At 50.4% G+C, this 21,258-nt stretch overlaps 1 protein-coding gene across 1 annotated transcript; it reads right to left on the reverse strand.

Annotated features, from left to right (window-relative positions):
- Positions 1-6,711: 6,711 nt before the first annotated feature.
- On the reverse strand, positions 6,712-19,929 carry COMP (cartilage oligomeric matrix protein; the record flags this gene model as incomplete). Its single annotated transcript, XM_080359125.1, has 19 exons — positions 6,712-7,059; positions 7,221-7,360; positions 7,524-7,696; positions 7,830-8,026; positions 8,272-8,320; positions 8,491-8,669; positions 9,104-9,297; positions 9,629-9,681; positions 10,013-10,131; positions 10,750-10,909; positions 11,046-11,153; positions 11,315-11,419; positions 11,968-12,126; positions 12,243-12,320; positions 13,072-13,209; positions 14,448-14,620; positions 15,620-15,671; positions 17,754-17,839; positions 19,854-19,929. 19 exons carry the CDS (start codon positions 19,927-19,929, stop codon positions 7,013-7,015), a joined length of 2,286 nt encoding a protein of 761 aa, XP_080215251.1. The 3' UTR covers positions 6,712-7,012.
- Between the last annotated feature and the right edge of the window lie 1,329 nt (positions 19,930-21,258).

Genomic DNA, 21,258 nt, shown 5'->3' on the forward strand with positions numbered 1-21,258 from the left:
TTATTCTGTTACCATTATTTATATTTTTTATTTAAGTATTTGGGTATTAGGACAGTAGCTAAACTACATACAGCCAGTTGAAGCACTCTACGTAATACTTGTACAGTACTTTTTTTTTTGTGTGTTTTTATTCCAGAAATTTATTATATATATTATATATAGAGAGGTATTTTTAACTAACTGGAATTTTAGCGGGTGTTGAGTAGAAGTGAGGAAGCCCGAGGCGAGTCGAGGTGTTTTCCTTTTATATGGTCAAAACAGGGTGGCAGGAACTTCAGACTCCTTGGTTCGCCCTGGGGACACCCAGTGGTGACCAGTTAGGTGCCCTGGAGCAGGTGGAGATGCTGGGAAGGTTACAACAGCCTATCTGTTTAGTGCTCGTTCACACTCTGTGCTGTAGGAGAAGGGGCTGGTGAGTCACATTGATCTATAACAGATTAAAAAGAGTAACAAACAAACCAGCCGTTGCCTCTGAATCGGGGCCAATCCCCAACCTCTGCATTAGGGGCTCTCACCACATTGACAAAATGCATTTAAAGATGTATGGAGAGCCTGACAAGCTGATGGGAATCGCCAGGGGCCCCGTGACAGAACCTGTAAATACACGACTCTTCTCTTCAGCACAAGTTACGAATTAACGTTCTTTTAAGTCTTATTAACAAATTAACAATGACATTGTGCCCAACGCCCCGAGATGAGCAAATCCTGCCAGTGGAAAGCGTTTCCACGCACTGCGGCTGCACATCCGCATCCGTTTTTGTTAAATACGGCCCTGAGAAAAGAGCCGGTTTAGTTTTCATTTCAAGATCAGTTGTGGCGTCTCAATTTTTAATTTGTGTTTAATTCTTTTGCCCTGGTGGTTCCACATCTGCTCTTCCCACTTGCATTTTGCTCTTTGTCCAAACCCTTTGTTCTTTCTCAGCTCTCGTGACTTTCATGACCCCCCTCGTCACTTCCCCCTGTTGCATCCCTTCGAGGGGCATTTTTGGGGCTGTTTTTGGCCGGCGCTAATGAAGGAGCCCTTAATGAGTTATATTAGGTTTCTGTGTGCTTCCAGAAATGGGCGCGAGGCCGCCCCGAGATCCGCCGGCCGCTGCTGAGCAGAATGGTCGCGGGATCTCTCTAATGTGGCTGCGTGTTTGCTCACGTTTGTGCCATTAGTTGACCATTTGCACTAAAAAGTTGCTTTATTTTTAACTTTAGTTCTCGCTTCCCTCTGTCTTCTTTGTCCTCCCCACGCCGTTGAAAGTTCCTCCCGCATCTTCGTTGCAAACGTTTCTTGTCGGGATTTAAGCCCAGCAGTACACGTTAACTCCCGCTGTCTGCTTGTTTCAGATTGCTAACGCTTTTTCCATTTAAGGAGGAGGAAATTTGTAAAAAAAAATGATAGTTCCGACCAGGACGATACCCCCAAAAAAGGAGTTTGGGCACAGGTGACTTGGAATCTTTTGCTTTGAAGCAGCCGCAGGTAGAGCGTGAGTTGCAAACGCTTCTTGCCGTCCGTGTTGTTCCTCGGGGGGTTGTGTCCGTCGCTCTCGCTCTGCTGACTCCTCTGCATGTAAATTCCCGTTGTGATCTATTTTTTTAAATCCGGAGTCACTTCGGAGCGAAGCGTCGGCGGAGGAGCCGAGATTCCTCCCGGAGCCCTCGCTAGATCGCTACCTTCTCATTTTTTTTAAACGACGTGTGTATATAAGAGATCTTGTTTATCAGACTTGTAAGTAGACATTTAAAATGGCCTTAATTTAAAAACAAAACAAACCAACATGTCTGGATGCAACTGTCAAAATTAGGGACCATCTAGTGGAGAGAAAATCCAGGTTTTTGTTCCTTTTGTGCGGGGCAGACGGAGAAAAGGTGCTTTGGGAGTGGGAAGGAGGACGGTGACGTCATAGTGGGATGCTGATGGTGTCATCGCGGGAAGCCGGTGACGTCACAGTGGGATGCTGATGATGTCATCGCGGGAAGCCGGTGACGCCGTGTGGGACAAGATGTCGCTTCATCTCGTACGCCCGCCCGCTCGCGGGCGGGAAATAAAAGCTGCTTTTAGTCCCCACCCTTTGAGACCCGGAGGAGCTGCCTCCGAACCTCCCGGTTTGTAACGTCTGGAGCCACAAAGCTGATTTATAAAGCAAAACCAAACCTATTCGCTTGTCAAATAGAAACGTGGAGCGTTTTCAGAGCAAGTGATTGGATTTTAGTGGGAAAGGAGTGCCATTTTCATGGCAAATTGTGGATAAGGGCGAGCGGCTGCTTCCTCCTGGCCAGGGATGGTTGAGAGCAGCGCAAACAAAAGCGATTCTTTAGAACTTGTTTGCTTAAATGATGCTCAAACTGTCTGGCGTCTCAAAGGGTTTCTGTCCAAACACACCTGCTGAGTGCCCCCTGCCCCCTCCCTACAATGTGTTTTTATATATAAATATATCTATATATATTAAAAAGCTCCCGAGCTAGACTGTTGCGTTTGCCAATACAACGGGGAAAATAATAGGAATAAACCTTCGGTGTATGAAATACTGTGATTTTTCAGAAGCGACCCACGACTCGTGCCGGCGGCGGGGCGGCCCCGCGCTGTCCGGGGCTGCGCCGCGTGGCCGCGGACACACGCCGCGGGTGACATCCACGCGTTTCTTCTTCATTTGAAGAGGGGCAAAGGTTTCCAGAAAGAGGCTGCAAATTACCGCAAGAAATCATGAGTTCTTTGTACGCTTTCTAACCTTCTTTTCAACTTAATTGTATTTTTCTTTCCTTAACGAACGTGCCTGACGACCAACTCCTGCGACAAGAACACTCGTGGATGAGGAAGAAGAGCTGTTTGTACAAAAGCCGCGTCTGCTGTTACGGAATCCTTTGACTCCCCTCAAAACAATAAGGTCTTGTTTATCAACGCTTGGATTTCTGTAGAAAAAACTAATTAAGGCTTGAGATCCGTCCCTTAACGAGCACCGTCCTGGAACCCCCTGTGTGTGTGTGGGGAGCGGAGAAGCCCCCAGACCCTTTAGGTCACCGCGTGCGCCCCAAAGATGGTTCATTCCTCGCCGGGCGGCCCCTGTCACTGTGAGGGCGGCGTGGAGCGCGGGCGGCCTCCGTTACCTGTGTCCGTTCTTTTTAGAAAAAGGAAAAAAGGCAAAAAAAACCCCAAGAGAAACCCATTTGTAGTGTTCCTGTTCTTTGTATTTTCAGTTGCGTATTATTTATACGGCGCAGTGTGGGCATGGATTGCATGTCGGTTTTCTACGCGGGCACCATGACGACATTCTAACTGTGTATTATAAATCATTTTTACCTTTTTAAACAGAACCATTGTGCGGGATTTCTATACTGCGAAACGAAACACTACATGACGTACTTCTATTCATTGTGTTATTTATTTTACTATCTCGGGGCGGGGTGCGGGGGGGAGCGGGTTTAACCCTGGTGTATATTGCCTTATGTGGGCTTGACCAATTTTCTCAAAATAAAGGCCTGAAGGGGTAAAATAACGTTTGCTGTTTTCTTCAGTAAGCTGGCTGCAGGACAAGCGCTGTAGTGGAGGGATCGGGACGGAGAGAGCGCGGCTGCGCCGCGTGGTACCGGCAGCTCGGCGGGAACGCGATTCGGGTCTTAACGAGGCGATTTGAGGTCAGTGATTGCGCCGCGAGAACGAGGGGCCGCGGCCGGTCCCCTCACCCCCCGCGTCCCCATTCCTGGGAAGGAAACTCAGAACAGGCTTTATTTTGGACCAACAGTGAAAAATCTCTTCTCCCCCCACCCAAACCCCGACGGCTCCAGATCGCAGCGTTGCCGCCAACGAGCAGTGCAGCCGGTTGGCTTTGGTTTGTGTTTTTCTGAGGAAGATCCTGCTGCTCTTTATGTCCTGCAGCTTTTCCACTTCTGAAATACGGCAATTTTTGAAGGTCGCGGGTAACACGACCAAAGGGAAAAGAGTAGGGACCTGCACCCCATTTTCGGGTTCATTCAGGGGAATGGGACCCGCTCTGGTTGTCCCGGTAGCTCGAGCTCCCTCCTGTAGGTCTGTTTTTGGTGCAGACATGGACCCTTCGGGCCCAGCGAACCTCTCGGCTCTCGCTGTGTTTCTCGGGAGCGGCGCTGCCGCCGTTTGCACGCGCAGACGTTTTGGGCTGAATTCAGGAGAAATCGGTGCCGCCGCAGCGGCTTTTCCTGCTCGTTTCTGCCTCCGTGTAACCAGCTTGACCTGCTGCTTCCTTCGGGTTGTGTGTGTCGTAACTAAATAGGCAGGTAAACACCCAAATAACAGCCGTTTTGTTTTCTCGTGGTTCTTTTTACCTTAAGCAGCTACAAGAGAATAAAGTCAGTTGCACATGTTGAATTTTCTGCTGGCTGGAGAATCCCAGGGGTTAACGCTGGAATTGCTTTTAGGGACCGGGCACACGCGGCAGCGCTTTGGTTTGACCTGGATGTGGTGCTGTTGAAGTCGTTGCTGGTTCTAGTCCCCCTTAGTGAGCTCTACGCCAAAAATACTAATTAGAGCAGTCGCTCTGCCCCATGGGAACATTAATTACCTATTTTTAATAGTTCATTTCTAAACTAACAGTTCAATCCGCGTGCAGCAGGGCTGGTGTTTTCCAAGCCGGTGTGAGGATTCCTCCTGCTCCATATGACAGAGGCCTTGCTGCCATGGTGTAAACCTGAGCTTGAGCTTTGCTTTAATTCCCGTTTTAGTGAGACCTGAGCTTAGTTTGCTGATCGGGAACCTCCAGGAGGGGACTTAACGCGGGTTAACGGCTTCGGACGAGCAGCGTGTTCCTGTTCGCGAGGCTTCTGTCTGTCTGAAAATCATGTGGTTTGCTCTCTAGTTCCAGCCTCCTGCGGATAAAGCTCTAAAACCTGCTGTTCTGCAAGTGAACCCGTTTTCATTGCGGGTGAGATTTTTAACTAGGGAAACGCGCGTTCTGTCCCGGGAACGCAACTCTCCACCGCCTGCAAACGGTGTTAAATCTGTGACGTTGAGTCTGAGCCTTGTGCAGCTTCATCTGCGCGCAGATCTGCCCCTCAACCCGCAATAGAAGCTTTTCCATTGATAGACTTCAATTGTCCGAGCGCAGTAACAGTGCAGGGGGAGCTCAGAGGTGTTGATTTGTTATTAATCTCGGCTCAGTTAATCTCAGCTTATCTGCGCTGGCCAGGCCGGGTTTGGATGCGGAGGAGCCAGAGCTGGTTCCGACACGACGTCCCGTGGCCGGTGGGTTATTCGGTCCAACCCATTCATACTGTGGCTTAGGGAAAAAGGATGAAAGTTCTGAGTTTATAAACCTAATTTAAGACGTGGTTTCTGCAGCCGGAGTCGCGGAGTTGTCAGTTTTGCCCTCAAAAATCTTACCTAGAAATGGAACTGAATTGCCCACACCGAGGGCAGGTTTTTATTGCACAAAATCTGCTCTGGCTATGTCGCTCCAGAGACACGAGCGCCTCTCAGCTGCTCTTATGCATCGTGTCCTGTCAGAAAAGATTAAGCTTGGCTTAATTTTTGAATTTCTAGAGTTTCTAAGCTGTTATGTATAGAAAAAATAAATACGTAAAGCTTCTGTTCCTGCAGAGTAGGTGATGAATACAAGTTCCACGTGGGGGACAGCGCCGGGAGGAGCGGGTTTGCTTCAACAAAAGGCTCTGTCTCTATTTCCCGGCTCCCGAGCGTTCGTGGCGCAAACGTTGCGCAGAAATGCAAGTGTTGTATCTCAGCCGTTTGCTCACAACACGGGAGATCCTGAGGTTGGATTTGTGGGGAGGAATTAGGACTTTTAGGTGCTTTTTCTTACCTCCGGGAGCCCCGTGGGGCAGTTCCGTGTGTCCCAACTCACCCAGGGCGGTTGATCTGAATGGAATTAAACTGGGCTGCGTGCGGCAGCTCCTCTCACAGACTGGCAGCTAAAACCAACTTCATGTCGTTCATTGAGCTTGGGGAAAAACCGTCAGATTTATGCATTTTCAGAGGACAGTGTAATATACTGTGCTTTACAAGCTAACTTTTTCTATTAAACTGATTTGTGGATTATTTCACTGATATATGCAATCCTACATTCAGCTACGGCGTTGGTGGCACAGGAACTCTGGAAAAGTTGTCCCTGCGACATAAAAGTTTTATTTATTGTGTTTTTCTATAGGTAAAGTGGAAAACTGAGGTTGGCTTTAAGTGTTTGCAATCTGAGAAATGATGTGAAAAAGCAGCTCAACTAAATGTACATTCTTTTCAACCTTCTTTTTTTTTTGTGTGGAGGCTTTTGTCTTTGTATCCTGGCATTATTTGTACATGAAATGTAATAAAAGCTCAAATGTTTTTGTCTCTGGCCGCTTCGCTTTTATTTAGTTTTGTTTGTGGCGTGTTTGCTTTTCAAGGGAAGGTTTTAAATGTTGGTATTTAGAAAGAACCAGGAAAATGGTTCCAGAGGAAAGTTGCTTTGGGTTTTGGGATTTCTGTTACACGTTCATGTCGTTTCAGAAAGAAAATGAACACGCACACCAGCAAGGAGCAGTCTGTTTATTACCCAACATCCCAGAGTATTTATTATCCAACCTTCCGGAACAAAGATACTCTCCTTAAAGTGCTTTTTTTGAATTGGTAAATGTTTTTGTGAGCAGCTTTGTACAGAGGCCGCTCTCCGGGTCCCATTCAGCCTAGTGCTGGGTTTGCTGGGCAGGTCTTGAAAAGGCGCAGAACATTCACCCTTTGGAGGAGGGAAAAGGATTCCTGGGACTCGGCCAACACTAAACTTACTCAATCCCAGCTACCGCAGGTAACTCCTCAGCACATCTGTATCCACGCAGCGTAGAGAACGAGCGTTGACAGCAGCACAGGCCCCTGTCCACACTTGCTGTCTACACCTCTGCCCTTCCAACGGGTTCTTGTAGCGATTTAAAGGAAGTTGCTGTTGTAGAGAAGACGCCGGGTAACCGCAGCGAGCGTTGCTCACAGCTCTCGCACCAGAGCGACGGGCAGGGCAGCTGAGCACGGTTTGGAAAGCGAGTCTGGCTGGACAGACGCTGGGACGGGAGGTTAGTCCTGCTGGACTCGGAACGTTTCGTAGTCTTCTGGAATGGTGTCTGAGGACGGGGAGATGAAAGGAAACAGAGATTAGAACTAGGAGTGAAAAACAGAATAAGCTACTGCGTGACATCCCGTTAGAGATGCAAGAACAAATTATAACAACAACTTGAAAGCAAAATGGCAATTTGCTTGTATTTGACTTTGCAAACGAACTCACCATTGCAGCGGTAACGCAGGTTTGACCAAATAATGTTCTCCTGGGAGAAGCAGAAGACGCCGAGCCGTCCCCCTCGCATGGTCGTGTCGAGGACAACTCCAGTGTCTGCTACGACTTCAGGGCCTTCGTAGAACCGAGCTCTAGAAGAGAACAAGCACATGTAGGACACAGCCGGGAGCCTGGCACACTCATGTGGACATCGCTCCTCAGACACTCTCCCTCCTCTTCACCACGGGGACCAGAGACGCTTGTTTTGTGTGTCAACCGTCATCTCAGCCACACCAAGGGAACCAAAGCGCTCACCTGATGTACCCAACCTGAGGCCGGTGCTGCAGGAACCAGCGGTAGGACGTCTTGTCCTTCCAGCCGGAGTTGCGAGGGTCTTTCCAGAGCAGCTTCACCTGGTCCGTGGTGTCCCCCGTGTGCCACAGGGAATTGCGCAGATACTCGCCGGGGCCGGTTTTAGACTTCACTGCCTAACGTGGAGCACAGACAGGTCAAACGTGTGGATAAAGGACCGAGCGAGCGCAGCTGCTGGTCCCCAGCGGCACAGCAAGGAGAAAGGCAAAAATCCCCTACCCAAAGCTCTTTTTTCAGTGACTTTTTTACCTTCAGCTGAATTCCAGGTTCTGCTACTGCCCGGAAGGGGTTCGCCTGCCAGTACGTCTGTTCCATCTGCTTCCACATCACCACGTAGAAGCTGGAACTGTCCTGGTAGCCGAAAATGAAACCGGCGTAATCGTCGTCTGTGGCAGTGTTGACGTGGAACGTGCCCTCAAAGTCCACTCCGTTGAACGCCGTGTAACCTGGAACCCGCAGGAAACAAACACTCTGTTCTACAACAATACATAGACCCATTTCTTGCCGGACTCAGCTGGGGCTGGCGGGCTTTGCTGAGGCAAATCTGAAGATTCTGCCTGCTACAGAAAATGTTTTCCCAGGAGGTGGATGGAATTGTAAAGTGGTGTCTGAAATACGTATAAAAGCTGCACTGAGAAGTGCGCAGTTTATCACAGAGGATTTTTCAATAGGATAAAATAAAGAGCCTCACCTACAGCCAGACCGGGATCGCTGTTCATAGTCTGGACAATCTCCATGCCCTGAGAAAGATGAATGTTGACTCGTTAGCGCAGCTCCAAACGAACTAACTTGACTCTCGTTATGTGATCAGGAGAGGTACAGCAAGGGTGAGACTCAGATAAACCTGTGGAGTCTTTCAATTAAAACCGCGCCCAGTTTGGTCCAGGCTGGTTCTGGAGCAGGGTCCTACCTGGTTGAGGACAATCCAGTTGGGGTCAATCTGCGCGTCACCCTCGGGGTCCAACACAACGGTCTGGAAAGCCCTGAAGTCGGTGAGCGTCACCTCGGCGTTCTCCGGGCACACGTCGATTCTGTCGATCACCATGTCTCTGTCAAAGTCGTCTTCACAGAGGTTCCCCACCCCATCGCCTGCGAGTGGGACACGAGAACAGGAGTAACGAGGTTTCGCTAATTAATTTCTCCTACCCCTGGCACCTGAGGTTTGCTTAGCGAGCTCTTGGCTCGCACAGTTAATGGCGGCCGCATCTGTGTGACGTTAAGACACGGTCAGAGCTCCGGTAAACTCGGCTTTTGTCAGTTGTAAAGAAACCCTCAGGCATCTGCTCGCAGAGGTGCTGTGAACAGAAGAAACACCTCAAGTTGCAGATACTTCTGGAAGGGAACTTCTCCCAAATCTCATCCTGATCTCGGGGTTACTGGAGATCTGAAATGCTGTAAGACCACCTCAAGTCAGGACTAAGGAGGATTTGCTTCCTGCCTGTCTCTAGAGCCAAAGTGACGAGCGTTTGGCCACCAGGAGCGGGATCCCTCCCGCAGAGCGGACGCGCAGCCGCTTCTCTTACCGTCCGAGTCTTCCTGGGCAGGGTTAGGGACGAGCCGGCAGTTGTCAGGGCCTGGAGGTTTCTCATCTGGGATCCCGTCATCGTCGTCGTCATCGTCACATTCATCCCCCAGCCCGTCGTTGTCTGTGTCCACCTGGGAGCTGTTGGGCACCGTCGGGCAGTTGTCCCGCGTGTCTTGGTGACCGTCCCCGTCGCTGGCGGAGAAAACGACAGGTCAGGGTTGAAAATCAGCATGCAGTGCTTTCCTAGGAGCTGGGATCCGCACCAAGGACAGCACTTGAGGATTTCAGCCTGGGGAAGTCTTAAAGCTGATAGTGACATAAATAATAGATGAGAAATATTCTGGTCAAACTGCCACCAGCAGGTTTTTCTGGGATCTAAAGAAAATTCCACTTCCCTTAAGCTCTGTCTTTTATGGGCTAAGGCTGAGCCAGCTTGCCAGGGCGCTGCCAATATGCACCTTTTCCCCCCTCCGTCCCCAGGATTTCATGGAACCTGAGGGTAATTTTTGCAGCAAGCTCTCACCTGTCCTGGTTGGTGTCACAGACATCTCCCACGAGATCGTGATCAGTATCTTTCTAGAAAAATAAAGGCATAATAATTTAAACTTCCCATAGATCAAGAGGCAACAAAGAGAACAGTGGGAGAGCTCCTTTGGTCCAATTTACGGGTTGCCCTGTTGAGTTTGAGCAGCGTTCTCTCTAAACACAGATGAGTGGGGTAGGAAGAGAGAAGCCCAGAGTGCAACGTGTCCTCTCTGGCTTGTTCCCTACCCCAGGACGTTTGATCGAGGGACAGCGTTCTGTTCTGCACATGGTGATGGTGAGTGACCTCAGGCAGGTGACACAGCGTTGTCTCGAGTGAGAGAAACGAACCCGTAAGGCGGCAAAACCGGGAGCGTTTCCTGACCTGATCTGGGTTGCTGACGGTTGGGCAGCTGTCACACACATCTCCTACTCCATCGCCGTCACTGTCCTTCTGGTCTGGGTTGGGGACTCTCTGGCAGTTGTCCATCGGGTTTTTGATCCCTGTAAAACACGCAGAGTCGACCCGTCAGGGCAGCGCGGCCATTGAGGGCTACGCAGCAAAATCTCTCTTGGATGTAAGATGTGGCAAATATCTAGGACAGCTGAGTTCACGTAGCATCAACAATTTCCATTTTTATGTCCATTTTATGCACTTTAAATTACATCCTGGCAGCTATGGAGGGAGAGATCAGCAGCAACTGATCTTAAAATGTACCCCGGACATCTATATAATTATAAAATAAGTCAGGGTTAATGTTAGCTATTTGACATGGAAGATATAGTCAAGGCTGTTTCAAAGCCCGAGCAAAGACAGGACCAATCGAATTAGCAACCTGTATGACTTCATTTCCCACTTCTCTGCATTTACCCACCCACCAGCACATCCTGCCAGCGGGGAGCACAGCACCCAAACAGCCCTGGATGCGCTGGAAATACTCTGTAAATAAATACGTGCATCTCAGGCCAGCAGCACTTGTGATTTCTGGCTCTCTGCCCATCCAGAATTGAATCAGAGAGTCATACGATTGGGTTCTGCTCCTGCCTCTGGACGCTGGGACCTGCTGGGAGGGTCTCCAGCTGCGCACCGAAGGGTTTTCACCTCCCTGAGGCTGCTCTTACCGTCCCCGTCCATGTCATCGTCACACTCATCTCCCCTCCCGTCGCCGTCGATGTCCCGTTGATCGTTGTTCTTCACTTGGCGGCAGTTGTCACACGCGTCACCGAAGTTGTCCTTGTCGGCGTTGCGCTGGTCGGCGTTGCGCGTGTACACGCAGTTGTCCTGCGGGAGAGAGGGACGGGTTAAAAGGAAGCGTTGCACGCTGTGACCTCGAAATTCACATGGCAGGTGGAGGCAGCTGCTCTGCAGGACCTCTGGGTATGTTTAGGTATGGCAGGGTAAAAATCAGAATGCAAACCTCAGCGTTTAAGATCCCATCTCCGTCAGCGTCGTCATCACAAGCATCTCCAATCCCATCCCTGTCTGCGTCCTCCTGGCCGGAGTTGGGGACAGTCATGCAGTTGTCCTGGAAGAGAAGCAGCAAAGGGGCTGTTGCGAAGCTCCGCGTGTCGTTTTGCCGGAGTTCTGAAGGTTGGGCCGAGGCCTCAAATCCAAATTGCCTAATTCTCCTCAGGCGTCCCCTCTGGGAGACCGTTCCCAGCAAAACACGGGGCGACGGCACCTCACCTTGCGGCACTTCTTGTCAGAGCAGCGTTGCTTCTCATCGGGGACTCCATCGATGTCCGTGTCCTTCCCGCAGACGTAGCCGTTCCCTGCCCAGCCCACGAGGCACTGCAAGACAGCACATCCACAAAATGAGGCGGCCAGCGAGTCCCCGATGGCCGTTGTGCCTCTAAAAGTGAAGGCTTTACAGGAGAACCAGCACAATACACTGCAAATCCAGGTGTGCAACGCTCTACAGGAAGAATATTGTCTGGAAAAAACAGCTAGGCTCTAAAAAGCATTTTAAATAGCTCAGAACTCTGCTTGTTCCTGAGATGATAAAGACAGATGCAGCAGCAGAGCAGTTTGGCTCCAGCAAGCTGCGGAACAGCGCGTCCCCCCGCTCAGCTGCGTGCGGCGTGCCGTGATCACACCCTTGTAGCACTTCAGGCAAAAGAAACCCAACCCAAACAACCAGACAACAGCGGGTCTGAGGTGCCAGGGGCGGCACAGTTCTCCAGAGAGCACCCGAAGAGACCCCGCGGCAGCTCGGCTGCCGGGAGCGAGCAGGCGCGATCTCCAGGAGAGGGCAGTGGCAGACCCAGCAGAGCGAGCGCGGCGCCGGGGAACGCGGAGCCAGCGCCGGGACGGCGGCTGGCGGGGGGTTTGGCCCTTACCACGCAGGAGATGGACCCGTCGCGCTCCACCACGCACTCGGCTTTCTCGTGGCATGGGCTGATCTCGCCGTTGGGGCAGCGTCTCACCGACTGGCTCTTGCAGCCGGTGATTTGATCCCCGACAAAGCCGGGTTTACAAGCCCCGCACTTGTAGGATCCCTGCAAGAAACAGCAAGAGGAAATTGATTGTAACGTGAGTCCTGGATTGCCACAGCGAACAAAGGCCCCGGAGCCTGAGGAAGAGAGATCCACACGCGCTTTCCGGTAATATTTACCCTTGTATTGATGCAGATGGAGTTTGGGACACAATTTCTGGCAGCACCTGTCTCGCATTCGTTGATGTCAGTACAAACCTGCCCAGGAAAACCAAAGCAGACGTTAACTTTGTTCCTAGGCAGGTACCACATCAGGTTACGGACTCAGGGCAGCACTAGGTGTAAAGCAGAGCCCCTGACACACCTCACTAGGACCCCACAGCTCCAAGTTTTCCTCCAGACAAGCTTGACCTTGATCCCAGCACTAGTCCTGAGCCCAGACGAGCTGTTCACCCTCTGTGCCCGGAGCTCTGAGCCCAGCAACAGAGCTCAGCGCTGCGCTGAGGGCAGCTCCTTGCTCAAATGGGCAGAATACGGAGCAGGAAGGTCAGAGGCTGCGTCCTGTGAGCAGCCAGCGGCTCTCTACATGACAAAAGCCACATGCCTGCCCTGCTTTGGGCAATATATTCTTATACACCATACTAACACGATGTGGTTTATAATTGTTTTCACTGTAATCTGTAGCTGTGGGGGCTGCAGGCAGAGGCAGCAGCTCTGCTGTGTCCCAGGAATGAAGGGCGCCCCAGACTGGCTTCACAGCCACAAAGGCGGCTGAGACGTAACATTCTGTCCAGCCTAAACTCAGCAGAGGTGCGGGCTTGGACGGAGGTTCCTTTGCTGTGATGTGCCAGGACAACGTGGCGAGTCCCTCGCTGCATCCCACCACTAAACCCAGGAATCTGGGACCTCCCTCCCATTTCTATGAGGGCTCCAAGAGCTTTGAATGACAATTACAGAGGGTAAAGAGTTAACAGCTTCTGAAAGAGACAGAAGCATTTGTGGGTCTTACCTGCTTGTTGGCCCTGGCGTAGGCCAGTCCAACCCCTTCAACTGTTTGGCCGGTGAAGCCGGGCGGGCAGGGGTCGCAGCGGAACCCGGGGCTGGTGTTGATGCACTGGACCTTGGGGAAGCAGGGGTTTGCGTTGCACTGCGAACGAGAGAGAGCGTTTCTGTGCGGCGGGGCCGCAGCTCGCAGAGCTGGGCGAGACCCAGCTGTTGCACTTTTATTTTGAAAGAATAAACCAGAAACGCATAGAAGTTCCTGGCTTTCCTCGCAAGTGGAAAATGCAGCTTCCCCAGCTCAGTTGTTCTCCCAAGTTCCAGTATGTGCAGACGGGTAAAACAAATAATCTTTCAGGACTAATTCTTCTTAGGTGACATCAATTGCCCAGGCAAAGAGCTGGCTTGGCCTCCCACCTCCCTTCCCGGCGTCCCTGAAGCCAGAGAACTGGATCATTTCTGACACTGGTTTTGAAAGGCAAGAACAGTTGTTTGTTTACTACTCTGGGAAGCGATTGTCTTTCCAAAACTGCTATTAACGCTTGATGTATTTCCTCCAACACTCTCATTTTCACTGAATTCTTTTGCTCTGTCCTGGCAGATGCGTTACAGAACAGAGCGGTTCCCACATTTGGGTGACTGACGGATTATGGTCAATCTCAAAATCTCTCATCAATCCTTTTAACTCCAGCGGGTTTTTAAACCGAAACGCTATAGAGGTGACACGGCTTTGAAAGACGAGAGCTGCTGGGTGGACTCATCAGTGAGTACAGGACTATGGTTTGGAAACCGCAGAACTGAGGAGTCTCAGGGACGTGCAGAATTAATGGTTGAGTAAAGATCTGATCCACACAGAGAGGAAACTTGATGGGATGCCACACTTTCCAAAAACAAAATTAAATTAAAGACTATCTGCCTAGCAAGGTTTGATTTAAAGGCAGAAGTAAAGCCATACGAGTAGCGTGGTAAGATTTATCGTATAAAGGACTATTCGGGAAGCATTTGATTCTGTTCCACACATAATAAATCTTATCTCTAACAACTCAGCAGCCTAAAAGCAGCTCAAAAGATCGCAGGACCAAAAGGGGCTGTTCTGGTCTCCCAGACTCACCTTCCTGTGTGGTACAAACCCAAAGATTTATTTAGTTGGAGCCTGTGTATCTTCCAGAAAGAACTGCCTAGCCAGGGTAGATGTAAACCCAGCACTGAACAGAGCTTAAGAGAGGCTGAGATTTACATTTCCTTCCCGCGAAATGATGTTTCTGTTGAATTTCAGCTCCTGGGGGAACTGCGAGGCTTTTCTTTACAACCACGCTACAAACCCGCACCGCTCCAAGAGAAACGAGCCGGTTTTATAACATCCAGCCTGTCCCGCTGGGTTCTTACCTCGTTGATGTCTGTGCAGTGGGTCCCGTTGCCCGAATAGCCCGGGGGGCAGGGGCCGCAGCGGAACCCGGTGCCGGTCTCGGTGCAGGTCACGCCGGGGAAGCAGGAGTTGGGGAGGCATCTGTTGAACTGTGTCACGGTGATGACGGGGCCCGTGGCCTCGGTGTGCATGCCTGGGGGACGAGAGGGACCTAAAACACAGAGCTGTCGCTGTCCATCCCCACAGTGGGTTCTTGGTCTTATCCCCATGACCTGACCCACAGCACAAGAGAATTCACAAAATGAATTCGTATGGGTTGAAGAACTTCACCGAAGGCCAATTCAAAACTGAGAATGAACTCTCCCAGGATCTAGAATTGTCATGAGTCTCCCACACCCACTACTGCAAGTGACGAGGACACGTTTTCCTCCCAGTTTCTCCAGCTTAAGAGCCCAACATAAAACATGTGGAATGAAGCAAAACAAAAACCAACACTCTACCACCAGCAGCAACAAAACCCTCGCTAAAACAAGGCCTCCTCTAGCCACTGTTCTCTCTCTGAGAAATAATTAGAGAAGCACATGAGTGCTGTGAGTCACGTTGTTCAGCGCCCGACTGAAAGAGGCTCAAAATTCTACAGTAAGTAATACGGGAGGAGAACTCGTATCACACAGAATAGCAAGCGGGGAAGGCAGAAATCAAGTGCCAGAACGTTCGGGACGGCTTTACGAGCCAATTATTAAAACAATTGCTGTGGATTAATGCGTTTCTGTGCTGCGGCTCCCCAAAGCTCAGGCTAATCTCTTTTCCAGCAGAGCTGCAATCTCTCCAAATGCAGCAATGGTTGCTGCTCCACCCTTGGAGCGCACTGGCAAATCATAGAGCATCTCCAAGAACCGCGCTTGCTGAAAGATGAGCATTTTAAGGCTACTGCTTCACCCTGTAATAGCTTCATCTGCCACGGAACCATGAGAACAGCATGAACACCCATCCGTGTGTGCAGAATGTCCCGTTAAAAAACCCCACGCTTTGCTAATATTGAGTATTCCTCTGTGACACTCAGGTTGGTTGTGAAACGCTCAGGTTAACTGTGAAACAAGCTCACAGGTGGCATTTCACTACTCGTTTGGACACGGGGGTGTGAGGGACTTGGAGGAGGCAGTTGGACACAGGACTGGGCTCCGTTACTCACCACAGGCATCGCACTCCATGACTGTGTTCTTCAGGAATGTTATCTCCTTAATCTATAAGAAAATAAGGATCACCACTTAGCCAAAGGCCGAGTTCTGCTCCCACGCAAACCAGCAGCCCCACTGCCAGAAACCGGGTGGCTGAGACCGCACAGCTGCTCACACACAAATCCGCTCTTGCCCCAAAGCCCGCGCTGCAGGTTTTCTGCAAGCTGAGGGAGTTTGTATTCCCTGCTCTCAGTCGCTCCCCACCGCAGTGTTTCCATAGGCTAACTTGATAATATTGTTGTATTGCAGATGCAAGAAACGCTTGAATACACAGAAACAAGTGTCATAAAGAAAGAGGAATCTCCTTTCTTGGGGGTTTGTGCTGTAGAAGAGGCTGAGCAGCAGCCCCGGCGTCCTGCGCACCTGCAGCCCGGCACTGCGGGCCAGGCCAGGAGAGGCTCCTCTCTGAGCCGTTTCTGCAGATACAGGAATGATCCCTGAGGCTGCTGATGCCACTCAAGCCCTAACGCCCTGGAAGTGTAGAATCTATTCAGGAAAGCTCCTCCTTCCAGACTTTGACCTCCTCTAGGCTCCTGTTCCTCAAGCTTCCTTCAGCAAAGAAAGAATCAGTGCAAATCAGTTCTCTTGGTGAAGAGAGGAATACGGGCAGGCCCTGGGAAGCACGTCAGTCCCAAGCCAACATTTACACAGCTCTCCAGCACCTCAGCAATCCCAGCACAGTACTGTCCTGCAAACGCCTTACCGGCCATCCACAGCCGCTGCTCAGGACCGCGCTCCCGCGCCCTGCGGACCACTATTAAGTCATTTCACTTTGACAAGAGCTCCTACCCACGTCTCAGTGCCGGCTCCCAGGTAGGAGAGCACGTTTCCTCCATTCTGTGTTAGATTCTCTCCTCCCTCCACCACAGCCTGGGGTTGTGTATTTTGAAGAGTTAATACAGAGACAGATCTAATCCCCACAACATCTGCCATTAAAGTGGGGTGACAGCAGAGGGAGAGCTGGGAGCATGGCTAACGAGCATCAGCCATTCCTTTGTGCCAAGAATCCTTCAGCCTTTGGCTCGGGAGGGCAGATCTGGCCTTTGCCATCCTCATTGCCAACATCCCGAGGTGCTGAATCAAGGAAAAGTAAATTTTAGGAAGAAATGATGAACTGCCGCCTTGGCTCCGCAGGGGGATTGCAGGGTTGGTTTTTGAGTTTTCTTGAAAGCGCCGTTGAGAAAAAGGCCACGGATTTTTTTAAAAAAAATTAGGTGGCAAGAAAGAAAGAACAAACTAAAAAGCTGCGTGGAGAAGCAGCGCTGAGCTGGAAGGGAACGCTGGAAATCATCGCGCGACGCTGCCAGGAACCATGTCTGACGTGATTCCTAGTAAACACTGGGTATTTATGCAGCAGCCCGAAATGTGAGAGTAGCTCAGCACAGCAGATGTTTTTGCAGATAGAGGCCGCCCAGTTTGCCCTGGCACCAGGGCCCGTCCGCCACTCAGTTATCTGGCAGGCAGAGGCTGCCGCCCTCAGCTGCCGCAGCGGGCGGAGGGAGAACAGGACCCTTTCTATACTTTAAAGTGTTGAGCAGACAAACCAGCATCTCCTCGTTCAAACGGGAAAAGATCTAAGCTCCAAATTCCCCCAGAAACGACTGGAGCCAGAAAGGCTTAGCATTAAAACAACAAGAGGAAAGAGTGAATGCAGAGCTTGTTTAGGCTCCATACGACTTCCCTTTCCAGGACCCTAATGGATGGCTGAAAGGTCTCTGCCATCTTCCAAGTTTGGACTCTCTACTGGTTTCACGCGCCCACAAAACCAAGGAAAAAGTGACTTGTTTTCCCACTTCAATATATACCCACCCCGTGTGCGTGCCTTTTGTTTTTGGAGTTCATTACGTACGCTGGTTTTCAGCAGCCGTGGTTCTAAGCAGCAGGTTTTGGAATTCAAAGGAATCCACTTTGTGCCAGAATTACGGATCTGATTGTGAGCTCACCTCTTGATCCTGGTTTCCAGAGCAGTAATTCTACTGCTCCCTTCACCTGAAGTGCCCCTGAACTCCAGAACTCAGGTAGGGCAGAGGACCCAGCGATCTCTCTTGTGCAGCATAACGGAAGGAATGAGATCCCTTCCTCACTTACCTGCTGCTTCAACAAGTCCCGAACTTCCATTAGCACACGATTAGTTTCTCTCATCTCTTCCAGCATTTCTGGCCCGACTTCACCTCCTAAAAAAGCCAAAGTGGTTGGGGAAATAACACAGAAGAGCCATTAGCAGCACAAAACAACTGATATTATTAACTTCAGCTTAATATTAATGATCTAGACTCCTCCGCAGCAGTGCCTGGCTGTTCTTAACTAGAAGCTTGCTCGAATTAATGGAGATTTGCACGTGGGGTAGAACCTGCTCTGGGCAGGACAGCGATAATCAGCTTTGCCTGTCCAGTCGGTACCAGTTACCCCCCAGCAACCCAACCGGCCGGGCAGTCCGGCACCGCGGCCGCTGTTCCTCCGCCGTTCACACATAGGAAGGTTTTGCTGCCAAAAGCAGCACATTAATAATTCAGCGCTGGGGAAGCTGCTGCGCAGGGCGGCGCTCGGGGGGAGCTCTGCGCCTGGTCTCTGGCAAACGTGCTGCTGAGCACCGGCCGTGGCAAACCAGCACCTCGGCCGTCGCCTCGCCTGGGCTCGGGGCACCGGGGCTTTTCATGCCGGAGACGGGTTCTTTTTGGGGAGTGGGAGTTTCAACCTGGCGTGTGGTGGCTTTGGGACACAAAGGACACATCTGCTCATCCACGCAACACTGCAAAATCCCATTTAAGCTACGCTGAACAGAGGATATAAATCATCTTACAATGTCATCTAGGGCAGATTAACATGACTGTTCCCTCCCGTCTGTAGAGTCCGGGCTTGCCTGCTCCTCTGAGACATGCTGAAATCTGGTCTACACTCCAGCTTCGCTCAACAAGAATGAATGGAAGCAGCTCGTTGTTTCTAGAATTATGTAAGTTTTAAGAAAACCTGAGCCATTTAAAACCACTTGGACACCGAGTTCAAGCCTGGTGTCCTCCTGTCTGCCCTGAAAGTCCAAGCTCATTCCTCTAGTTTTCTCCAGGTTAATCAATCCTCCCACAGAAGTCACAGCCGGCCTAGAGTGCAGCGAACCTTGGTGAAGAAAGGGGAAAATGAGCTGGAATTTGGGCTCTGCCCCCTCAAACATGAAGAATTCGCCGGTGCTGCTGGTGGGGTGTGAACCCAGGGTACGGATTTAGGACAACTTGGGCATTGTCGTGTGACAAATGAGCCCGAAAGCCTCGCGGGTCGTCCCCACCCAGAACCAAGAGGACTTTGTGAATATTTGTAGCCTCTCCAAAACATTTTGGTTTGGGAATTGAATTGCAAGTACCACAAATGTGTCGTTCGAAGACAGAAAGACTGAATTAAGTGATGTTTCTTATTTTCTTGAAAACAAGGAGCTTGCACATGGTTTGTGACTTCAAAGGGAGGTTTGGAATAAGCTCTGCACAAAGGCTTCAGGCAGCTCCTATTCCTGGGGAAAATTTCCATTCCCAATAGCATGATGTAATTTCAAACAAAAGTTTGGGGTTTTTTTTATTAATATTCAGATTCCCAATAATGATCTGACCACTCAGGAGCGATTTCCAAAGGAAATCTGTGTGCTCGCACCATTCCCATGACTCCTCCTGCACTGGTTCTGTCTCCGCCAGCAGACACCGGGATCTCTGGGACACTCGGAGCTCCCAGATCCTCTTGGAGCTGAGGATCCAGAGAACTGGAACTGTGGTAATGAATTGAGCACGACCACGCTCCTAAAGGTCAGGATTGTCCAGCCCTGTGTGCACAGCAGAGAGAACACCCACAGGACATTCTGTATGACCTGGGTTTTTAACCTCCATCCCATGCAAAATGCAGATTCATGTGAAGCGTCTCTCATAGGTCATCACAGAACACAACTCTGTTTCCAGCTGCCCCAGAATAAATGGGTTTATTTAAAAACACTTCACTGCTCAGGAGGGGAACTGGGGAGAAAATCTGAGACTGAACACTGAGACAGTTCAGCTTCAAGTTTCATATGAAACTACAAAACCCCTCAGCACTGGGACTCGGTAGGTGCAGGTCACTGTTACCTTCTGCCTCACTCCCTCCAGCAAAATAGAGTTTTCATAAGGGTCTAGAAAGCATACGAGCCCAGAAAATATAGAGATAATTAACATTACTTACCTATTCTTCTCTGCTGACATGATGCAAAAGGACAGGAGAGGCAGAGGAGGAAAGCAAAGGCTAGAGCTGCGATCATCTTGCACTCCCCGGGCACTGTGGATGTCCCGGCTTCTCCTGCAGCGGGTTTTAACCTGCAGGTTCGCCTCTGCTCCCCATTAGTGCCTGTGGTTTGCTATTTATGAAGTCGCATTCCTTCCTCTGAAGTTCTCATTCTGTGATGCTGGCCGGGGTGGACGTCATTGCTGGCTGCTGCTCCGGCGAGCGTTACAAGAGTAAACAATATGAGAAACTCATCAGGAGAATACTTGCATATTTTTTTTTTAGACCAGCTTGCACCAAAATAGGTCAGAAAATTCCAGAATTAAATGGATTCTTTGGGGATTGGGTTTTTTTCTTCACGGACACAGGCTTGGCAGATGATTCATAGCCCCGTACCGCATAGATTTTCCTTCTAAAACTGCTCACAAGATCACAAAAGCCACATCTGGACTTCACTGGGGCTTCAGAAAAGGCTCTTGAAACTCCCAAAAGACAGTTTCACCACTCGCACCCGGGGCAGAATTATTGAATCACCTTCCAGCTCCAAAGAGGAGCTACCGCATCCTGTTTCGGAGAGGGATGGGGCAAAGGTACTGATGTTCTTCTTCCCCCCCCAGGCCCGTGGAAAGGAAGGACGCGGTGCAGCAGTGACGGCACGACAAGGACGGTACAACCTTTAGTCTCACTGTAGCATTTTCCAGCAGTCAGTCTCCATCCAGCACTTTCCACCAGCAGACACAGCGCGGATTGAGAAATCCACCTGGAACAGCCAAAGGAAACCCGCCCAAAGAAAACCTGCGAGCTGCTGCATCAAGGAAATGGGAGCGAAACGGTGAAAAAGGTTAGTCTGCAAAAGAGCAAAATTCTTCATCACACCTTCACACTGTTTGGCTGTGAAATCCGTCAGTCACACAACACCCCTGGGGACACAGACAGGAAAGCCCCAGGAAACAGTAGCTCAGTCTTTAAAGTGTCAGAGCAAGTGGGATCTTTGCCCATTTACATACAGATTTTCTTTCTTCTTTCTCATTTTGACCTCAGACCTCCCGTGTTCAGGACAAGTTCCCACCCTGCGGCCGTGCACAGTTTTGGAGACAGCCGGCTGCAGTCTCGCAGGCGCTGGTGAGCAAGCATGTTCGCTAAAGTAAGCAAATAAATACTATTAGCTTTCTGTTACGAGGATGTGGCAGCAGACAGATTTTACACTTTCTTGCACCAAGCCAGTTTATACTGAAAATTAATTTGCATGTGTTACCTGGGTACCAGCACCAACTGGCAGTTCTGCGGTAGTTGGAACGGGTAGTTCCAGCAACAACTGGTAGTTCTGCAGTAGTTGGAATGGGTAGTTCCAGCAACAACTGGTAGT

This window comes from Nesoenas mayeri (genome assembly GCF_963082525.1).
Source record: "Nesoenas mayeri genome assembly, chromosome: 25".
Lineage (NCBI taxonomy): Eukaryota > Metazoa > Chordata > Aves > Columbiformes > Columbidae > Nesoenas > Nesoenas mayeri.